Consider the following 22,402-nt stretch of genomic DNA (forward strand, 5'->3'; position numbering starts at 1 on the left):
GTTTTTCCTGTTGGATAATCTATCTAACTCCACATTCCCCACCACCCTCCCACCTCACTTTCTTTGGTGTGAGCTCTTTATCTAAAAAGATCCCATGCTAGAAATCTGCACACTGGTTTGTTGAATCTGCTGAGAGGCTCTACATCTGAGGGCGCAGAAGAGTTCATGAAACAAACTGACGTCAGCCCTAATGGATGGGGCACTTAAATGCAGCTCAGTTCTCCACTTCTGGCAGAATGGCATTGACATGGAGTCCTATGGCCCCTTCTGGCGTGTACAATAGCACTGGTTCGAATTTTCCGGATCCAGTCTGGCACCTGAAGATATCACAAGGTGAATAATCTGCGGTTAGCTCGAGTATCCACCAGAAAGAACATTACTGACGGTAACTAACTTTTTTGTTTAGTTGATGACTGCAGAACAGAGACACAAGTGATCAAGTCTCTCTCTGTGAAACCTATTTGGTTAGGTTTCCTTTCTCACTTTTGTTGTGCATTATTCTGGATTATGTGCCTCCTAGTGTGGGGGAATCAGCTTGTTTTATGTTCTGTTCATGAATAGCAATGAGTGTACCAAGGTGGCAGGGAAAGTGTACTTGTATTCTTCGTGCTCCTTCATGGGACTAGTCTGATAATAAACAATCCTCCAACCTCAGTCGAGGACAAGAGAATGAAAAGATGTATAATCGATCTGGTACATCAGAAATAACTGCTTGTCATTACAAAACACTGTATATAACCTAGGCAGCTCTCTGCTCTGTAATAACAATACAGAATATCAGTCTTGTGAGGCAGCTGTCTATATGCCACCACTATCCTTATGTTTGGTGTTAAAACATCGACTAAAATGAATATCGGCCCAGTTGCTTGAATAATGTTATCTCCTTCTTTAAAACAGTTTATTTTGATCATATCCATCTTTTGTCCTACAGTGACACAATTATCACATCAAGCAATAGAAATAAAGAAATGATACAAATTAGCATACTAATTTATGTTATAGAATCAACAAACTTCGCAGTATAATTTTCCTTCCCTGTTATAAAATGTGATAACTTCTAAGGGTTCTAATGTGTATTAAAAAGAACTTCTATAATCAGCTGTGACTCCATATATATAATGTTGTTCCAAATAGTCTCGGCCTCATATCAACCCATAGAAATATTAATTGAGGAGAATTCATCAATGGTGAATTCATAGCCAGTTGACAAACCAGTGCCACTCCACAGATCCTGATGCCTAGTCAATGTAGAACTGGGCACAGAAACTTTCTCTTACGTACTTGATCAAGGTCACAGAGGAATAAAAGTAGCATGCGAGTCTGTATAGATCATTGGTCACACAGACAACCAGTGTCTTTCTCATCTGCAATCCTAAATTTTAGTATGCTGCGAACAGACCCATCCATAAAAAGTGGAAGAATGTTAAACACCCTTGACAGAATCACACACGTTTTCACTCTCTACCTTAGATATTGGGTATATCAATTGGGAGAAATCCCTGATTTACCTCCTCTGCTGGGATGCCCCGATGGCTGTGCCACCCTCATGGCTGTGTAGGGTTCCTCTATTTGGGAATATATATCACTGCGGAACCGAGTGTTTTCCACACTAATAACCTGAAGCCCCCATTGGCGCGTCTTCAGAGAGATGTTGAGCATTGGAGAAGGGCCGCCTTATTCAAAATGATGGCATTGACCTGATCCCTATATGCACTTCTTAATATGCCTTACCTGATTCTAGCCTCCTATTTTCATGCTGTAGTTCGTGAAATGTGCACGCTATTTTGGGAGTGGGTCCCGCACAGAAAGCTACTAAGATACTAACCCAGAACTAGTACTATAGGGGTACTGCTCTGCCAGATATACGAAATTATTATTGGGCAGCGCAACTAGCAGACATCAACCCTTGCGTTTATCTTACGGACTCGGAGCTGGCCTACCGTATGAACCGATATGCCATGCAGCTGGAAGGCCACCTCAGGACACTCTATAGGGGGAGCTGTCCCACATCCTTCCCGATCCCCACAGCTGTTACTATCGTTGTGTTCTCTGTAGTGGTGGGACAGGATCACTTGGGCCACTCCCCTATGGGATACTGTGCGACTGAACCCTGTGGGTACTTAGTCAGTCGGGTTTACACAAGTGGAATCTTTTTGGAATCGCAAAAGTAGGTGACCTGTGGCTGCGGGGCGGGGTTATCCCATTCACAGATTTTTGCAAGCCGTATATCAGCTGGCACCTACTGATGAGGATAAAACATCAAGCTAGGTATGGATGTGTCCCCTACATTTGAACTCCAATCCAGATATCCGCTTACAGAGGTTATCAATAACTTATAGAACTTTCTTCCTGCATCAGAAAAGAAGTACAATAATCAAATAATTGTGGATTATCTCTCAAAATAATCATAGATAGGTTCCCAATATTTACCGTACATCCTGAACTCCGTGTAGTTCTAGCTATACATAGAAGTGATACATTTTCCAAGGCAGTGGTTTCCTGTAATCTAAATATAGTTACGTTTGCATAAGGGGTTAACCCACACAGATATCTGCTGATCTTATATTTTAATGGATAAAAACACAGACCATGCTGTCCTTAGATATACATCTGTTTAAATGATATGTTCAGCAGAAATGTTTCCCTTTGAAATAAGTGTTCTGAGATCCCACAAATGGGTATAGCTCTGCTTCATGTATGAATTAAGTTATGGTTTATAAGTGAGGTATTTTGGCTGTGGCACATGCTGAAGATGTATTCTTTCTTTTTATCAATTTGTTTCCTTTAGTTCTTCAGGGGTTGATTGAAGCAAAGTCGCCTTACCTGGAGGAGCTGCTGACTGTCCTACTCTCGATCACCATAGAGACTGCTTCTAGGTTTCCTGCTTCTGGTCCGGTTGCAGTAGTTAGTTCTTTACTGCTTCAGGAAAAAGAGGAGAGCAAGGTGAAGAAGGAAAATGATAGTGCTTGGTAAGTGGGGAGAGGTTTGACCCAACTTTGACAATGCAACGTAGTACTTATCAACATAAGAGAGGAAGGATCCAGTTGAGTACTCAGAAGAGCCAGCTAAGGGTATTGCCTCTGCCTAGGGCTATAGGGGCTGTGGATATTTTAACATAAGACTTTTGTACTTGTTTTTGCTTTAATGTAGTTGTCTCTTGCTTTCTCTTTCCAGTATTGATGCAACCCTAATGGGACATTCTTCTGGTCTCCTAATTGACTGGTTGGACTTACTGGATCCTGAGGTGATCGGGATATGCCCGGATATTCAACAGAGATTATTATTCTCCTTGAACAAGGTACAGTTTGCTGAACATCTGCTGCCTACAATATAATCAGTGAATGTTTGACCATTTCTAATTTAATGTGGACATCCTGTAGTGTGTTGAGGGCATCATTTTCTGCACACTTAAAGAATATTGTGAACGCATGCACCTAAATGTTTTCCATATCACTGAGGTGTGCTTAGCTGATTAAAAGGTAAAAGCATTACTTACCTGAATCTTTACTGTCTTTTCAGTGAGAAGTACTCACAGTTGGAAGTGCTAGCAGAGTACCTCTTTATTAATCAAAATGTATGTGTTACATACATTTTAACAATATGCAAGTATCCATACTGTTTCCCATTCTCCTGTAATGCTTCTTTTAAATATTCACATGCTGAATCGTTCTTCGCCATTAGAGTCCTGATGTGATAGCCGAATGGGTTTCTTTTTTTCACATGAACACGAAGGCAGCGTACAAAAAGTGGTCTCCATGATCACCTGATCACCACAGATTGAACAAGAACAATGATAATCTTGGTGATCCCATGGGAATTAGGTTGGTAACAAACAAACTAAAATGCAGGAAGAATGAATAAGATAGAAGTGGCTTGTTAACCTGTGTGCTACTGGTGAAGAGAATCAGAATCTTTGGCACAGTGTGTGGTACATGATGCCTACTGTATTTCCAAGGGCTGCCTATCTATCAAGAAAAAATCGTAACCTGTGACGTTTGGTTTCAATGATCCTTAAGGCATGCTGAAGCCTCAGCCTTTGAAGCATTGCCATAACGTTCTTAATTTCTCAACTCAGTATCCTCATCCTGCTTCCACACGCTCCGCCTGCTCCGAAAGACATTGAGATGGATCCCCACAGAATCCAGAAAGACCGTCACCCATGCCCTCATCATCAGCAGACTTGACTATGGCAACGCACTTTATTTGGGCGTCACCCAGAAACAGCTCAGGAAACTACGGAACGTTCAAAAAGCTGCAGCCAGACTCGTCCTCGACATCTTCCGCTGCAGCCACATAACATAACACCTCTGACAACTCCACTTGCTTCCAATCAACAAGAGAATCATCTTCAAGCTTCTCACACGTGCCTACAGAGCTCTCCATGACGCAGGACCAGAATACCTGAATCACCGACTTGCATTCCACACACCTCGCCCTGGCCTCTTCCCAACAGATCCACAGGACCAGAACCGGAGAAAGGTCCTTCTCCTACCACGCTGCCAAAAGCTGGAACACCCTGCCCCTCCACCTCAGGCAATCTAAGTCGTTGACCCAATTCAGGGAGGACCTCAAGACCTGGCTCTTCGTCTGAACCCAACACTCCCTCCCACCCCCTGTGCATTGAGACCATCAGGGGAGAGTAGCCTCCCTATACAAATTCCTGATTGATTGATTGAACGCTCTGTCTTCATGTGTGGAGATTGAGTGGCGAAATTAGACAGCTCTTGACCTCCCACCCAAAGTCTGCAATATTATCTTGGCTGCCAGGCATCACTCTACCAAGACAGTATATGCCTTCCGTTGGGGCGGATTTGTCGCATGGTGTGCAGAGAAACAGGCTCACTCTCTTTCTGCTCCCCTTTCTCAGGTCCTCCTACTTATCCTTTCTCTTGCCCAGCAGGGCTCTGCTATGGGCACCTTAAAGGGCTATCTTTCTGCCATCTCAGCCTTTCTGTGGTTGCCAGAACAACCTTCCCTTTTCAAATCCCCTGTTGTGAACAGGTTTTTGAAAGGTCTGCAACACGTTTCCTCCTTCACTCTTTATCATGCCTCTTTGGGACTTTAATCTAGTACTCACCTTTGTGATAAGTGCTCCCTTTGAGCCACTGCACACTGTCAGGTTCCTCACCATTAAGATGGCCCTCCTAGTGGCAAAAACATCTGCCTGGCGGGTGAGTGAGCTTTAGGTTTTGTCATTTAAGCCTTCATATCTAAGCATCTTCCAAGACAAGCTGGTTCTTCTCAATAGAGCTTCCTTCGTGATGAAAGTTGTCACTGCCTTTCATGTAGGCCAGTCCATCACCCTGCCTACCTTTTACACTCTGCCACATCCCTCTAAGAAAGAGGAGCCACTTCACCGACTGGACCCAAAAAGAGCTTTGTCGTTCTACCTTGACCGCACTAAAACGTTCTGGGTGGACGATCAAGTCTTTGTAGGGTATGTTGGAGTGAAGAAGGGAAAGGCTGTGCAGAAACAGACAATCTCCCGATGGATCATGCTCTGCATTAAAATCTGTTACGCATTGGCCAAGAGGCAACCTCCAGCTGGCTTGCATGCTCATTACACCAGAGCCAAGGCAGCGACCACTGCGTTAGCACCTAGAGTTCCAGTACTAGGCATCTGCCAGGCAGCAAGGTGGGCTTCTCTGCACGTATTCACCAGGCGCTACAGCCTGGACAGTCCGGTCCGTGATGACGAGCACTATGATTGTTTAATCCTGCAGAGCTTTTTATTGTGGAACGGTTTCGCAGACCCACCTCTGGGGAGAAATCGCTTGGGTATCTATTCTAAGGTAAGGAATCTGCAGCTAGAAGTCAAGTTACTTGCCTTCGGTAATGCCTTGTCTGGTAGAGTCTCTATCTAGCCACTGATTCCTTACTGACCCACCGTCCTCTTCATTCTGTGACCGGATTTCTAGGGACAGGGTTGTTTGCCTTTCAGGGCCCCCTAGTCTTACACACTAGTGGTCAGTTTTCTTTGTGGGTCCACACTCCTGCTTTGGAACTTTGCAAAAAGAAACTGACGTCAGCGTGCTGAGGTGGCGCTTATAAAGGCCCGTGTGCGTCACTTCCAGTGCTGACAATGCCACACGGAGCTGAACGACACCACCTACCAGCGTGCACGGGTATTGCTCTTGAAAATGTCCGGATCCAGTCTGACGCCTGGGGATCATTCTAAGGTAAGGAATCTGTGGCTAGATAGAGTCTCTACCAGATAAGATGTTACCAAAGGTAAGTAATGTGCTCTTTAAGGAGAGAGCCCAGAGATTCCAGGTAGAGGTTGAAAAGGATGGGAGGGAGGACAAAGCCTTTGGGTACTCCCTTTGGACGTGGCATGTTTTTAGATGTTGAATTGAGCACCTACCTGACGACATTGTTTTAGAAACTGCGACTCGAGTTAGGTAAGTCCAAAAGTCTTTATTCTGGCCATCCGCTCTCACAACAATGAAAGCATCAGCATCAACATTCTAAGTTCAACTCCCCAGGGTCGTACCATTTGCAGGACAGGGAGGGGGAGGTGGAACATACCAACCCAGGACACTTTTACTAAGATTGCAACACATCTCCCCCTGAAGGGAATACAACTAGGAACAATAATTCACGTAGTGTTCACAACTCTGTCCTTGCTCCATGTTTGTCCATTTTCCAAACGGACTATGCTTCTACCTGCTTTTTCCACCCTAAGAGGTACCCCATACTTACTCAATCCTGGTTGCACTTTGCCAGGTTTTTTGATCCAAACAGGAGAGTTTGCTTTTACCTCCATATCTTTTGCTCCATGTTTCTCGTCATACCTCAACTTGTATTTCTGTTGATGTGCCTCAACTCTCTCTTCACTTTGGCTTAAGTCAGGTACCACACTCTTACCCCCACCCAACCATCTCGGATTGATTTTGGTGCTGGGTTCCCTTCCTCTGAGAAAAACAAAAGGGGATATCCCCGTGACCCCATTGGGCGTGGTGTGATATGCCCAAATGGACTCTCTCACTGAATCCTCCACATTGAACCCATTGGTGATGGCTAGCTGTATGTGTTCCTTGATCATGCGATTCACCCTTTCTACCAACCCGTTAGCCTTGGGACAATAGAGAGCAGTTCTTTCATGCTTTATGTTGTGTTCCTCCAAAAATTCTTTCATCGTCTCCGAAACGAACTGCACTCCATTGTCAGTTACAAGGGTGGCAGGGATGCCTTCATACACAAAGATGTTCTTAAGAAATGAGATAAGACTGTTCGTTGTGGTGGACGACGTAAACTTAAAGTTTACCCAATGGGAGGTGTAATCCACCAGAACGAACATGAACCTCTTCTGAGGCCCTAGAATTTCCATAGGGCCCACAATGTCCATGGCCAGTTTAGTCCATGGAATCACTGGCACACTGACAGGAGCCAATGGAGCTTTGTGAATAACTTTGCTCTTGTCGCTTCTCGCACAACTGACACACTCTTTTACTTTAAGTTCTACCTTGGAATCCATTTTAGGGAACCAAAAACAGCTCCGCACTTTGTTTTTAGTGAGGCTCCTACCCAAATGTCCTTCATGGGCCAAATCTATAATCTTGTTCCTCAACCCTTCGGGTGGAATGATTTTGTCCCCCCGATGCATGTGACCAGACATGAAAGAGAGTTCCAATCTCACCTCCCAGAAGTCTCTAACCTGGTCGGGAACTTCTGAGATCTTCTCTGGCCACCCTTTGACAATGAGATCTTTTAACATGTCCATGGCCTTATCTTCCTTCATGCCCTTGTCCCACTCTGCATCCGTTAGAGAGGGTAGATGCACTGCTAAAATGGGTACATCTAGTGCTTCCTCACTTGGTGTATCTTTGAGTGGCAACCTTGATAGGCAATCTGCAATGACATTTTCTGGACCTGGTAAGTACTCAACTTTGAAGCAGAAGTTTTCTAGCCCTAAAACCCACTAGCTTATCCTTGGAGACACGTTTTGTGCCTGTCTAGGCGAAAACATAAAAGTTAAAGGTTTGTGGTCCGTATGAATAGTAAACTTTGTTCCCCACAAAAAAATTTTTAAATGATGTACCGCCCAAAAGCAAGCCAGCGCCTCCCTTTCAATGACTGAGTAGTTACATTCTGACTCACTCAAGGTGCGGGATGCAAAAGCTATGACTCTTTCTTCCCCTTCTCCTTTTTGGGATAACATAGCCCCCAATCCCTTGCTTGATGCATCCGTGGTCAAAATGGTTCTCCTTTTGGGATCAAACGACCCCAGTGCTGGTGAATCCAAAATGCTTTGTTTTGTCACTTCAACCATTTCGCTGTGTTCTTTCTCCCAAACAAATGCAGTGCTTTTCTTTAGAAGGTCACGTAAACCAACACACAAATCCGCAAAATTTTTGACAAATTTAGACATGTACTCCACCAACCCCAGGAACGATTTTAGCTCCTCCTTGTTCGATGGATGCGGGGCATCCCTGACTGCCTGAATTAAGCTGTGCTTGGGTCTAAACCCATCTTTGGAGATGGTGTGCCCCAAATAGTCGACTGACGTGACCTTAATCTTACACTTGTCTAGCTGTACCGTTAACCCTGCATCAGATAGTCTACGACACACTGCATTGAGGGTGACATCATGTTCTTCCTCTGTCTCCCCATACATTAGAATGTTGTCCTGGAAACAGAGAGTGTTCTTGACACCCTTAAGCACCTGCTGCATTATTTTTTGAAAAACTGAGGCCGCTGAGGCGAGCCCAAACGGCATCCTTGCAAACATAAATGCCCCGAAAGGCGAAGTGAATGCCGTCAACGGTCTCGACTCAGGATGCAGCTCCACCTGATGGTAGGCCCTGGACAGATCGATTACTGAAAAAAAACAAGCCTTGCCCATGGTACTTATCATCTCATTTATATTGGGGAGAGGAAATCTCTCTACCCAAATATTCTCATTTAAGGAACGAAGGTCCACACATAGACGAATACCTTTACCATTTCCCTTAGATGCCAAAACCAAAGGCGCAAGCCATTCTGTTGCTTCAATGGGTTGTATGACTCCTATCTCACACAGTTTATCTAACTCCATCTTAAGTTGCTCTCTAAGGTGGAAAGGTACTGACCGTGTTTTGTGAACCACAGGTTTGGCACCCTGTCTGATTTTAATTTTATGCTGGAAATCTCGTAACTTGCTGTTGTAGTTCAATGAAGACACGTGAGGCAATCTGGACAAGGTAAGCTCGAACTTTATTTCCTGTCATCCGCTCTCCAGAACTAAGGCTCTGGTGCCAACGTTCTACTGTCACCTCTCGCGGGCCGTACCAAGTGGCACAAACGGAGGGGTGTGCGGACCATACCAACATGTAACTGAAACATAGATTACAACACTTGCCCAGATTCTCAGTGAAAAGTTCAGGGATCGTATCCTGTAGATCTCTCTCGCTACTGGATCTGTCAACCATAATGACCTGGTCCTCTTTATTGGGATCTAAAATAATTCCCAGCTCTCTTTGATGTTGCCATCCAAGAAGATTGGCACCTCTCTCTATGATGTACACATTCCCCACTGTGGTCCTTCCTCTGAAATCAATTTGACTACTCAACATGCCAACCAGGGGAATGGGATCTCTCGTGTATCCTTCTGGTGTGATATCGGGCGACTCTAATTCTTCTCTGGACCCGCCCAGTGACTCCTCAAAATCATGCACATTTACTAACGTGAAAGGAGAAAACGAATCTGCAAAAACTTCCAGCGGTCTGCTATTGAATTGTACAACACATTTAGGATAGTTTTGTTTCCCACCCGCAGCAGTACTTCTTACTCGGAAAACATACTTTGCATGAGATTCCTCGCAAGTACTAACCACACTAACAGTGTTGCTTACCCCTTCTCTGCACACCCTTGCTAGATGTCCCCTCCTGTTACATTTTTTACACAAGACGCCTCTAGCTGTACAAATCGGATTATTCACAAGATGTTTGCTACTGCCACATCTAAAACATTTTTAATTATGCATTTCCTTGTTTGATTTATGGACTTGAACATCTTTATTGCTCCATTTGTCTGATAACTTAAGTACATCCTTACTCTGCTCCTCCACTTGTACTGATGCTACTATTTCATCTCTAACTTTCATTTCTTTTACACATTTCGGGGTATGTTCAATGGATTGAGCAATCACCACTGCATCCTTCAAGGTAGGATTTTTTGCCAGAAGTTTTTCTTGTACCCTGCTATTGTTTGTACACCTAACTAATTGGTCTCGTATGAGTGAGTCATTTAGATCCCCAAACTCACACAGCTGAGTAAGACCCCTTAGAGCTGCAATGTAGTTACTGATCGACTCACACTTCCCTTGCACCCTGCTGAAAAACTTATGACGTTCCAGAACTACGTTGATCTTATCTCCAAAATGTGTTTCAAGCTTCATCAATGTGACATCAAATACATCACCCTCATCCTCATCTTCCAATTCAGGTTCAGGGAGAGTTTCGTATACTTTGCGCCCATGAACGCCCAAATTATGCAGGAGAATGTGCTGTTTCTGCAATGCTGAGAACTTCTCACCACCCATGGCAATTAAATATGATTCAAAAAGCTTAGCCCAATCTTTCCAGTGAATTTCTGGATCCCCACAGTCATTTAAAAAAGACAGGGTTGACTCATGCCTGGCGTGCCCATCGTAAATAGACTGCGTAAGAGTTTCACAGTAAAATAAAGCACTCTCCCTAAACACACTGCACAGGCGCAGAACTGCAAAACCCTCCTGGAATACCCCAGATAGCTCACTGACACGTCTCCACGTTGAAGTCCACAAAATTCACTTCAAGAAAACCGCTATCCCACAATTATGCTCAGATTAAGTGGCCCAGGATGTCCCCCAACATTAATTTTACTTAGCTGCGCCAAATCTTGACATGTCCCCAGCATCGATTGGTGCCCCGACTGTCTCCTTCACTGTAACACCAGAATAGTTGCGTGAACTCTCCTCAGTACACACACTACCGCTCTGATGCAGCTGAGATGTCAGGTACAGGCTTTCCACAGGATTCGCGCCGAGTAGACTCACTGTACCGCCACTGCATACGACGCGTTCATTCCTCTTGTGAAGTATGCGTTTGACGGCCCACACACGGCTGGAGCGCCGGACCCCTAGGATGCACTCGAACTTTCCTCGTAGCAGCACGGCCCTCAGAAGCTGGCGCGCCGGCCCTTCTGAGAGGAAATTGCCTCATCGACAGGAGCGCCGGACCCCCAGGATGCACTCGAACTTCCCTCGTAGCAGCACGGCCCTCAGAAGCTGGCGCGCCGGCCCTTCTGAGAGGAAATTGCCTCACAGGATGTCCGCCTTCGACAGAAACACCAGCCCACAGCAGAGAATACCAACTGGAACACGGCTGCGCACCCTGCACTCTCCACAGAACGGGAGACCGACCTCGTCCGCAGAACTGGACCTCCGCAGCTAGCCTCTGACTGGGACGTGGCTGCACTTACACATTCATGGACCACTCGGCCTCCTCAGAAGCTTCCGTTAAAAGCAGGGAGGGTCCGAATGCGAATTCTCCTCACTCCAGCGTCCTCCGGTATCAGCTGACTGGAATGTGGCCAATGTGCATTCCACCTCCACTTGAGCAAGGATGACTCCACAGACAACGGTCTTCCACCACGATTGGGATATGCGTGCAGGATCTACTTACGTCCGCAGGTTCCCAAAAAATTCCAAAAGCCTCAAATTACACCAGGCGCTTGCCTGGACTAAACGAGAAGGCTCGCAGCACAGCACCCAAGATGCGTGATAACAAGATGGTCACAGAAGAGAAATTTCCTGATGTTGAGCCACAATCTGTCTTCTGCTCAGAGAGAATACACAGAGGGGAGATGGCCAGCTGCCCCCTTCACAGCTCGTCGCCAGTGTTGAATTCAAAAGAAACTGCAACTCGAGTTAGGTAAGTCCAAAAGTCTTTATTCTGGCCATCCGCTCTCACAACAATGAAAGCATCAGCATCAACATTCTAAGTTCAACTCCACAGGGTCGTACCATTTGCAGGACAGGGAGGGGGAGGTGGAACATACCAACCCAGGACACTTATACTAAGATTGCAACACTAACCATGGTGGCAAAAAAGGGGGGTGACTTGTACTATTAGTGGGAGCACCCCCCACCAATGAGATAAAGCAGTCTCTTCTTTAGTACATTTGGGGAGCATGGATTCACCTAATATCTTCACATCCTGACTCTGTGATTTCAGCCGCTGCCCACCACAGCTCAGGCTTTGTAACACAATGGAATAAGGATGGAGTACAGAGTTGCGCCTCACTAAGAGTGAGGATGGAAGTAACCTATTTCTTCAAATAGCACAGGGTGGTGGATAGATTTGCACTCCTGAATCATAACTGTCAGGAGTGCATATAATGTATAGACTCCTCGATGTATGTATACATTTATTATTTATTACCCAGTGCTCTCATCCACTGGCTATCTGAATTTATTTGCACATTTTAATCAGTGAAAGTTACTGACTCTATTTAACAGTTGAGTATGTGTTCTGCCTCCTATCGGCATCTTTGTAGCTGATTGGGTGTAGTGGTCTGCTGGTGGTAAATGCGTCAAGATTGGGGGGTGGGAGCGAGGGGGAAAGGCAAAGAAAAAAGAGGAGAGACACGCAGAGGGCCAGCTTGTCTGATAGCCATGGACGTGTATGTATATTGGTCAGTGTGGGTCTCGTGAACCTGAAGAAGCCAAGGGTCCTATCCTGGTAATCGGGTCTAAGAGGGAGGGTGTGTTGTGGACAATTTGGCCTCAGTCAATGTCATGTAGTCTTGCCATTGGGTGGGATCCAGTCGTGGGTTGCTGACGCTCGCACTGCAGTCGCCAGCTGGTTCGTGTATTCCAGAGCCCTGCGGAGATCAAGCATCCACGAATTTATGTTGGGACCCAGTGGCGCTTCCCATGCCATGGCTATTCTACGTTTGGCGAGGCCCAAGGCTAGGTCTAAAAATGTATTCAGACCTTTACGACAAGCGCTGCGTTTCGGAATGCCCAGTTGGAAATTAATAGGCTCAACCTCCCCTGGGTGTCTGCTGCCTCCGTGAGTGTAGCGGCTACATCAGTCCTGGATGCCGGTAAAGGTCCATACCATATGTGTGAATGTGGCTCTCTGGTCCCGGCACCTGGGGCATATATCGACAGTATTGGTATACATACGTGCCAATCTATGGGGTGTGAGATAAGTATGATGTAAGTAATTAAATTGGGTATACTTCAGTCTGGCGTTGGTCGAGATAGTTTTTGGGTGGTTAAGACATTGCGTCCATTGCTTGTCAGAAACGGGGTTGGACAGCTCTGCCTCCCAGTACTCACGGAGTGTTGTCAGTGCGGGTGGATTTCCAGTCCAAAATAGGTGTAAATGGCTGTTACGGCATGTCTACCCTGTCCATGTGTGAGCAGCGTTTGCAATAGGTGTGATGTGGAAGGTACAGCGCAGTCGTTATTTCAAGCTTGTAGAGATTGTTCATTTGTCAGTTAAATCTATTTTTCCACATGAAATCTTATATACTGAAATAAGTTCAGACAGCCCGGTGTTTTGAAATCTGCGCTCCAACATCATATGGGGTGATATTAACGTCTTTAATAAAATATTATAGATAAAAGCTAACTGTATGGATTTTTTGTCTTTGTTTCTCTACAACTTATCCAGGGCAGCCCAGGATGACTCCATCTTTTTCTGTGAACCTTGAGCCCATTGCTAATGGTGATAGGAGCCTCCTTGATGCCACTGCCTTCCTGCATGTTCAGAGACATAAAGCAATTGGAGTGGTCTGGCATGATCGGTTAGTCCAGTTGCCTGTTCTTGTGGTAGGCAAATGGTAATGCCATCAAAAGCCATCTTCAGGCTGCACTGTGGCATGTGTCACATTGCTTCCAAATGGTTTCAAAAAGATAATAAATTCTTAGTCTTCATCGCCACGATGTGTGAGCTGAAAATAATGTTAATCAAAGACCTCGCATCCTGGGCATAGGCCTCTCTATAAAGATCCAGGCATGCATGAAGTCTCTAGTCATGAAGCAGGAGCATTGGTAATCATAATAAAGGAGTATTTGGATGATATATCCTGCTAAGAGGATGATTTTATCCTTTTCTAGACATGCAAAGACCAATTCCTATCATCTGGTGATGTTTTCGGGTGCAGCCTATGTTATGTAATGCATTAGTGTAGTAGATCTATAATATTTGCTAGATCTTTAAGGACTTTCTGAATCTAGCTAGGTAGAAGTCATCTGTGAGTAAAGGTCCTTTTTGCAGGATCACTCCCATATTTACTGCCCCCTCTTTGCTAGATTTCGTGCTGGTTTATGGACTCTGAGCACTGGGGCACTGGCATCCAGCTCCCAGTGTATCTGCTCTGACCCAATTGTGCAATTGGCTCATAACTGACTGACATATTTAACCTAGATATAAGTCCCTAGCAGTCGCGGCCGGCATGACTTGCTGGTTGCGCGGGCAGGGTGTCGCGAGGGGTTGGGGTTTAAAAAAAAAAAGATTTAACTTACCTTCGCCGGCCCGTCTGGTCCCGCGTCGCGTCTGCTTCTCTCTCTGCTTCTCACAGAAAGCAGGCAGCCTCCCTCCCCTCCCCTAAGCCAATCACAACGCTGCAATGGCAGCATTGTGATTGGTTAGGACGCCAACAACACAGACGTCTATGGGGAGGCCATTTTCTCCATGTAGGCTGCATGCAGCCTACATGGAGAAAAGGGAAAGTGCATATGACTGGTTTGGTCAGCCCTGGGGCCGACCAAACAGTCTGAGCCCTCAGGGTGGGTAAGTCACTCCTCCCCTGCCCTAGAGCAGGACCGCCCACCCGTCCCCATCCAAACCCTTCTGCTTTCCTGCAGTGCGAGAAGCAGAAACAAAATGGTACTTATAAATAATTTTATGTTTTTGCTTCTCACTCTGCGAGAAAGCAGTGTGGCGACGCTTCTTCGCCCACATGGAGTAACCGCCCCTGGTCCCTAGTAAATGGTACTCTGTGTGCCCAGGGCCTGTAAGTTAAATGTCACCAGTGGAATGCATCACCGATTGTGCCACCACTACAGTGACTTAGTGAAAATATGCCTCTAGGCCTGCCACTGCTGACTAGCATGGCAGTTTTAAGACCATAAAATAACCTTTTTATCAGACCTAAATTTTACTTTTTAATACTTAAAAGTCACCCCTAAAGTAGGCCTTAAATGCCCATAGGGGAGGATGCATGGTATTAAAAGGAAAAATCTCCAAAGCAGTTTATCACTGTGGCAAGTCGTAGCTCTCCCATGGAAAAGCACTTGGTTACATTATAACTCTTTTTATAATGTATAATTTCAGTTTGGGAATAGCTAAACCCATGGTTCAACCACTCAAATTAATAGTAATTTAAAATCAAAACTGATTGTAAAGTCGAATTTAAAATTACTATTTTGAAAATGCCAGTTTTAGAAAGTTGGTATTTTTCTGCCTAATGCCTCTAGTATCCCTTTCAGAGATAATCCCCAACTGTCACCTGTCAGCCTGCTGGAAGGTGTGAAAGGCTCCCTGGAAAAGCAACAAAAGGCCTTGTCAGAAGTGTGACTTCCTCCTGACCGGATGGTCTAGGAGATGTGACCGCCAACTGTACAAGCTTCTTAGGAGCCGCCTGTGTCACACACAGATGTAACTTACACCTAGGCCTGCCCCTAACAAGTACCCAGAGTGGCACCAATGCCAGTAGGTGGAAGCTCTGTCCCAGAACTGGATTTTCTGTGGGAGTTCCTCATTTCCCTAGACACACCTCAGGGGTGTGCCCAGATCTCTGACCAAGGGAAGAAAGATTCCGCCATGTTGGTTTTTGGCAGAGCAGGGCACTATGAGTTTGTTTAGGACCACCCCCAAGGAAATGATGCCAAAGTGGGTAGGGTTTCCCCTGGGAACTTGTTCTCTGTTGGTTAGGGAGTCACCCCACCCACAAGCTAGTGCCAGACATAAGTCACACCCCTGCTTACCCTCTTCAGAACACTGTTGAACCTGTGCTAATGAAGGACCCCACCTGCTGAACCAAAGAATTGGCACTCAGGAGAAGGACTTAGCTATAATGTGTCTTTCAACCTTCTCTCTCTGTCTCTAGGTTGAAGAGGTATTTCACACCTTTAATAAAAATCCAATACGTCGATTTTTCCTCAGTAATGTCAAGTATCTTGGTGCTCTGTTCAGCTTTTCATCACCTTTGTGATTTGCAAAAAACAGCTTCTTAGGTCATCATTCTATTGTGCATAAAGTCCTGTACCAAACATTGATGTTATTTGGATGGATCATGTACATCTGCAAATATGTGTCCACTCAGTCTGCCAAAACCAAAGTGGCTTGGGTTGCCTTTTCCAAAAAGTTCCCTTCATAGACATCTGAAGGAGTACTGTGTGCACAACTCAACCTGCAAATACTATCCTCTCAGCCCTTGGTCTAGGAGCAGTGCACAGCTTTGGTCAATAAGCTGCAAGACAACAATTTATCTTGTGTATTGACCACAAATATGTTCCCTATTCACTTTTCTCTGTAAATGGCTGTTGTCTTAGATTTTAGCTAATTCACAAGCCGTTGGTTTGTCATTGTTTAACAACTTTTGAATAATACAATATTTTTTCAGTAAAAATTAAAATGTGCTTGTCGTGAATGTACAAAAATCTGTGTTCAAGGCATATGAGCTGCAGATCACACACTTAGCATAGATCTCCATCTGGTGTTGGGCCCGGATGTTTGCACTTGTGTTTGTCCTGGAAAGTCTTTGGAATTCACGAGGTAGGTGACTCCTCCTTTGGATCATAGTGCGCATGGGCATCGGCTCCATCCTCAGATTGTGTTTTTCTGCCATCGGGCTCGGATGTGTTTCTTGCGCTCCACTTCAGAACCGTTACTGATTCCATTTCGCCGCGCAATCCTTCACCCTTTCTAAGGTATTGTCTCGATCACGAACCCTACTCGTCGTGCATCTCTCCAAGTCGAAGTCTTCGATTCCGGTCGTCAACGAAGGCCTTCGGGCCTACCTGGGCCTTAGCATCTGGCTTATAGAAAGGACACCATTCAAAAAGTGTCCTCGATGTGGGTCGAAGTTTCCCCACACCTATCTGCATGAGGTGTGTAACCTCTGCTTGTCATCGGAGCACAAGGCCAGAGACTGTCCAGCTTGTGCCTCTTTCCGCTCCAAGAAGACCATTCGGGATCGGCAAGCTCGGAGGACCATGGCTCACTCGTCGACAGCAATCTCCGACGACATCTTCCAAGAGGGCGTCGATGTACCGGAGCCGGAGCGGATTGAAGAAGGCCTTGTCAGCACTTCCGAAGCCGATGACTCCGACGCCGAAGAAATCACTCCGTGCAGAGGGTCATAAGTAAAGACGTCGACCTCGACCCCCTCCATACAAAAAAGGCTTCGGTCACACCTTCGGCTTCTGGCCCAGGTGCACACTGACACACCACTTTCCACGTCCCGCCCTCGGGCCCGGCAAAGAAGCCTACCAAGCCTTCAGGCGACTAGGGCTCGAGTCAGCCTGCGTCCGGTGCCGAAACTCAATCTTCGGCACCGAAAAAGAAACTGCCCTCCTCCTCTGTGTCGACCGCTTCTTCCACCTCAAAGCCCTCGACACCGAAAACAACAAGTACCGACTCGCCAGCACCGAAAACACACTCTGAGCCGACCAAGAAGCCACTCCCCAAGAGTTCGAACTCGCACTCTTCGGAGCCGAAAAAATCATCGGGACCGAAAAAGCATACAGAGACTGCAGAACAACACGGGTCCAAACCCAAGGACACTTCTGAGCCATGCCGAAAAAGCCCTCGGAACCGAAACACTCGGTGCCGAAAAACCAACCTTCATCAGAAGAGCTTTTTCGACCAGACCCTGCACAAAAAACTCTGGTTAAAGACCCCCTAACTGGTCAATTGACACTCAGCTCCAGGGAAAGACCACTGGACAAGCCTACACCTGCTCCACCACCTAAGAAGAGGGACATTGCTACATCCCCTCTTAGAGTCCCTTCTCCACCTCCTCCTCCACCACCTTCGCTACCCCTCCTCCCCCTCCCCCACCACCTCATTCTCCTACACCATCTCCTACACCAGTAGAAGATGACACCTCTGATGACACGGGGGGGTGCGGAGGATGTGCCACTAGGGGATCCTAGCCCACCTGGTTCCCCTGACCATTGGGATGACTATAATACACCTGATGTCCCTAACCTCCCGCAAGACGACATCTACCCCTCTAGGCCTTCCCCACCAGAGGACACCATGGGCTTTCATCAGCTCGTACACCGAGCTGCCCAGTACCACGGGGTCGACTTACACACAGACCCCGTCGAGGAGGATTTCTTGTTGGACACTTTCCTTTTGACACCACACAAAGGTCAACATCTACTTTACCCATGCTCAAAGGAGGTATTAAGCATGCTCCTGATGTATTCAAAGATCCTGTTACGCTCGAGTCATCGACCCTCACATAGAAAAGAAATACAAAGCTGCCCCTACAGACCCAGCTTACATTAAGGGCCCTGTTCCATTCGACTCCATGGTGGTATCCAATGCCAGGAAGAGAGCTAACACTCAGACATCAGGTGACGTAGCCCCGCCCGATAAAGAGTCTAAACTCTTGGACGCCTCCGGCAAGAGGACAGCCTCACAAGCGGCTAACATATGGCGCATCGCCAACACTCAGGCCCTGCTAGCCAGATACGATAGGGCACATTATGACGAGTTAGTCCCTATTGCAACACATCCCAGACAAATATAAAAACAAAGCCATCAACCTCATACAGGAGGGTAAACTGATAACCAATACCTCCATTTGTTGTGCTCTCGATGTGGCAAATATCGCCTCCAGAGCTGTAAATACCAGTGTCCTTTTGCGTAGGCACGCTTGGCTACGCATTTCAGGCTTTAAACCTGAGATACAAAGTTCGATCCTGAACCAACCATTCGACCAAGAGCACCTCTTTGGCCCTGATGTAGACTCCTCCCTGGAGAAGATGAAAAAGGACACGGACACAGCCAAATCAATGGGAGCCTTGCAATCGCAAGCTCCCAAACGTTCTTTTCTTCGCTCCTCCTACAGAGGCAACCCCAGAGGCTACTCATCAGACAACCCTTCCATCTCTTACAAGGCTTCCACCCAGTCAACCTTCACCAGAGGTTACCAGAGAGGAGGATACAGAGGCAACAATAACCAGGGCAGAGGCAAGACTAACAACACCCGCTCTGCCTCCACCCCTACCCAATGACTTCCCTCCGCTTCCCCCGGACCATTCCACTCCTGTCGGGCGAAGACTACAACAGTTCCTTCCTGTCTGGACCAACATCACCACAAACAGGTGGGTGCAACAGATTGTTCAATCAGGTTACTGTCTCGAACTTACCTCTACCCCCCCCAAACATACCACCCAAACAGCGTCCAATGTCACAAGAACATCTATCACTGCTAAAGCAGGAGGTAATCTCCCTTCTACAAAAAATGCAATAGAACTGGTTCCCCTGCGCCAACAAAACACGGCAGTCTACTCCCTGTATTTTCTCATACCAAAGAAGGATGGCTCTCTGAGACCTATTTTAGACCTCAGACCCCTAAACCTATACATACACTCAGACCATTTCCACATGGTCACACTTCAGCAGGTCCTTCCTCTTCTTTCACAAGGCGACTTCCTTGCTACCATAGATCTCAAGGATGCCTACTTCCATTTTCCCGTTCCCCGAAGCTCACAGAAAGTATCTCAGATTTGTAGTGGACGGGCAGCACTATCAATTCAAAGTGCTCCCGTTCGGAGTCACAACAGCACCAAGGGTATTTACCAAGTGCCTAGCGGTAGTAGCAGTCCACTTAAGAAGACAGCAAATTCACGTCTTCCCATATCTCGACGACTGGCTCATAAAAGCCAGCTCATACAACCAGTGTGTACACCACACTCACGCGACTATCCAACTACTCCACGACCTGGGGTTCACAGTAAACCACACCAAGTCTCATCTGCAACCATCCCACACACAACAATACCTCAGTGCCACCATAGACACCTCAAGAGCGCTAGCCTATCTCACTCCAGCCAGGATAGAAAGCTTGCAGGCTCTCCTTCCCAAATTTAAACCTCAACACTCCCTTCCAGTTCGAGTGTTCATGCAACTCATAGGGATGATGGCCTCTTGCATATTTATAGTGCCTCACGCAAGATTTCAGATGCGTCCACTACAAGAGTGTCTAGCACGCCAATGGAACCAGGCTCAAGGTCAGCTAACAGATCTGGTGTTGGTAGACGGTCGCACTCATCGCTCTCTGCAGTGGTGGAACACCAAAAACCTTTCCTAAGGGTGACCGTTCTTAGAGCCAGTTCCGGAAATTGTCATGACAGCGGACGCATCGCTCTCCGGATGGGAAGCTCACCTATTACATCACACCATGCAGGGCAGAAGGACACCTCAACAAATGTTACTCCACATCAACCACCTGGAGTTACTAGCCATATTCTTAGCCTTAAAAGCATTCCAAAAGCAAATATCCGACAAAGCTGTCTTAGTCCGCACAGACAACATGACAGCCATGTACTACATACAGAAACAAGGCGGGGCACGCTCTCTGCAGCTCTCTCAGCTAGCATAGAGCATATGGAGATGGGCTATACCACAGAATATATTTCTCCTAGCCCAACATGTCCCGGGAGTCCAAAACACCATAGCCGATCTGTTAAGTCGTCAAACACAACAGATCCGCGAGTGGGAACTTCATCCGCAAGTTCTTCAGCCCTTCTTTCAAATGTGGGGGCAACCACACATAGACCTCTTCGCCACCCACGAAAACGGCAAATGCCCGAGCTTCGCCGCTAGATATCCACACCCATTGTCCAAAGGCAATGCGATATGGATGAATTGGTCAGGCAGATTTGCGTACGCTTTTCCGCCTCTCCCACTCATTCCACTGGTGGTACGCAAACTACAGCAACACTCGCTAACTCTCATTCTAGTTGCTCCAACTTGGGCCAGACAACCGTGGTGCAGCACATTACTGGAACTGTCCATAGCGCCGCACCAAAAATTACACCTCTCACCACGCATCTTTACCCAGAACCGTGGAGAGATCAGACACCCGGACCCAGCTCAACTCAACCTTGCGATATGGCTCCTGAGGTCTTAGAGTTTGGTTACCTTAATCTTCCCCCTGACTGTATGAACGTCATTAAAGAAGCTAGACGTCCCACCACTAGTGCCTGCTATGCAGCCAAGTGGAAGCGATTTGTGATATATTGTCATAACACCATCAATCCCCTAGACGTGTCTGTCCAACACATCATAGGGTACCTGCTACACCTCCAAAGGTGCAACTTAGCCTATACGTCTATTAGACTGCACCTTGCTGCCATAGCAGCATACCTACTAAATAGACAACACTTATCACTTTTCAGTGTACCTGCCATCAAAGCCTTTATGGAAGGCCTTAAAAGGATAATTCCTCCCAGAGTTCCACCCTCACCTGTGTGGAATTTAAACATCGTTCTCACGAGACTAATGGGCCCTCCTTTTGAACCTCTACATAAATGTGAGCTACAATTCTTAACATGGAAAGTTGCTTTCGTAGTGGCTTCTCTTAGGAGAGTTAGTGAGCCACAAGCACTAACTATCCAGGAACCTTTTTTGCTAATCCATCATAATAAGGTTGGTCTACGAACTAATCCTAAATTCCTTCCAAAAGTCATTTCTCCCTTCCACCTCAATCAGTCTGTGAAGTTGCCCGTATTTTTCTCGCAACCGCAGACAGTCGAAGAAAGAGCTCTTCATACTTTAGATGTAAAAAGAGCATTGCTTTATTACATCGAGAGAACACAATCTTTTCGTAAACAACTTTTTGTGTCTTTCTCACCACCACACAAAGGCAACCCCATATCAAAGTCTGGGATAGCTAGGTGGATTGTCAAATGCATACAAAGCTGCTACCACAAAGCAAAACGTACTTTATCTGTTCCTCCAAAAGCCCACTCTACACGAAAGATAGGGGCTTCTATGGCATTTTTAGGGTACATTCCCTTGGATGATATCTGCAGGGCAGCTACATGGTCTACACCGCACACATTCACAAAACACTATTGTGTAGATGTGCAAACAAAACAACAAGCTAGTGTGGGCCAGGCTGTTCTCAAAACACTATTTCAAACTACTGCAGCAGATACTGGTGGTCGCCGCTAAGGATGGTTACTGCTATACAATCTATGCTAAGTGTGTGATCTGCAGCTCATATACCTCGAATGGAAAATGCTACTTACCAGTATGCATCTGTTCTTGGCATGTAGAGCTGCAGATCCACACACGCCCACCCGCCTCCCCGGCTACCTTTATCTGTTCCAGTACCATCTTATTTAGATGCAGCATACATGGGCATCTTTCCTGTTTCTTACAAAGCTCTATCATTTCC

General features: G+C 46.3%; 1 protein-coding gene across 1 annotated transcript in view; it reads left to right on the plus strand.

The window, feature by feature from the left end:
• INTS1 (integrator complex subunit 1) overlaps window positions 1–22,402 on the plus strand; it is a 625,364-nt gene that overhangs the window by 456,062 nt on the left and 146,900 nt on the right. The window contains exons 34-35 of the mRNA XM_085629257.1: window positions 2,789–2,969; window positions 3,175–3,298. Coding sequence (XP_085485383.1) covers window positions 2,789–2,969; window positions 3,175–3,298 — 305 coding nt within the window. The remainder of the gene's footprint in view (window positions 1–2,788; window positions 2,970–3,174; window positions 3,299–22,402) is intronic.

Source organism: Triturus cristatus, chromosome 10 (genome assembly GCF_964204655.1).
Source record: "Triturus cristatus chromosome 10, aTriCri1.1, whole genome shotgun sequence".
Classification (NCBI taxonomy): domain Eukaryota; kingdom Metazoa; phylum Chordata; class Amphibia; order Caudata; family Salamandridae; genus Triturus; species Triturus cristatus.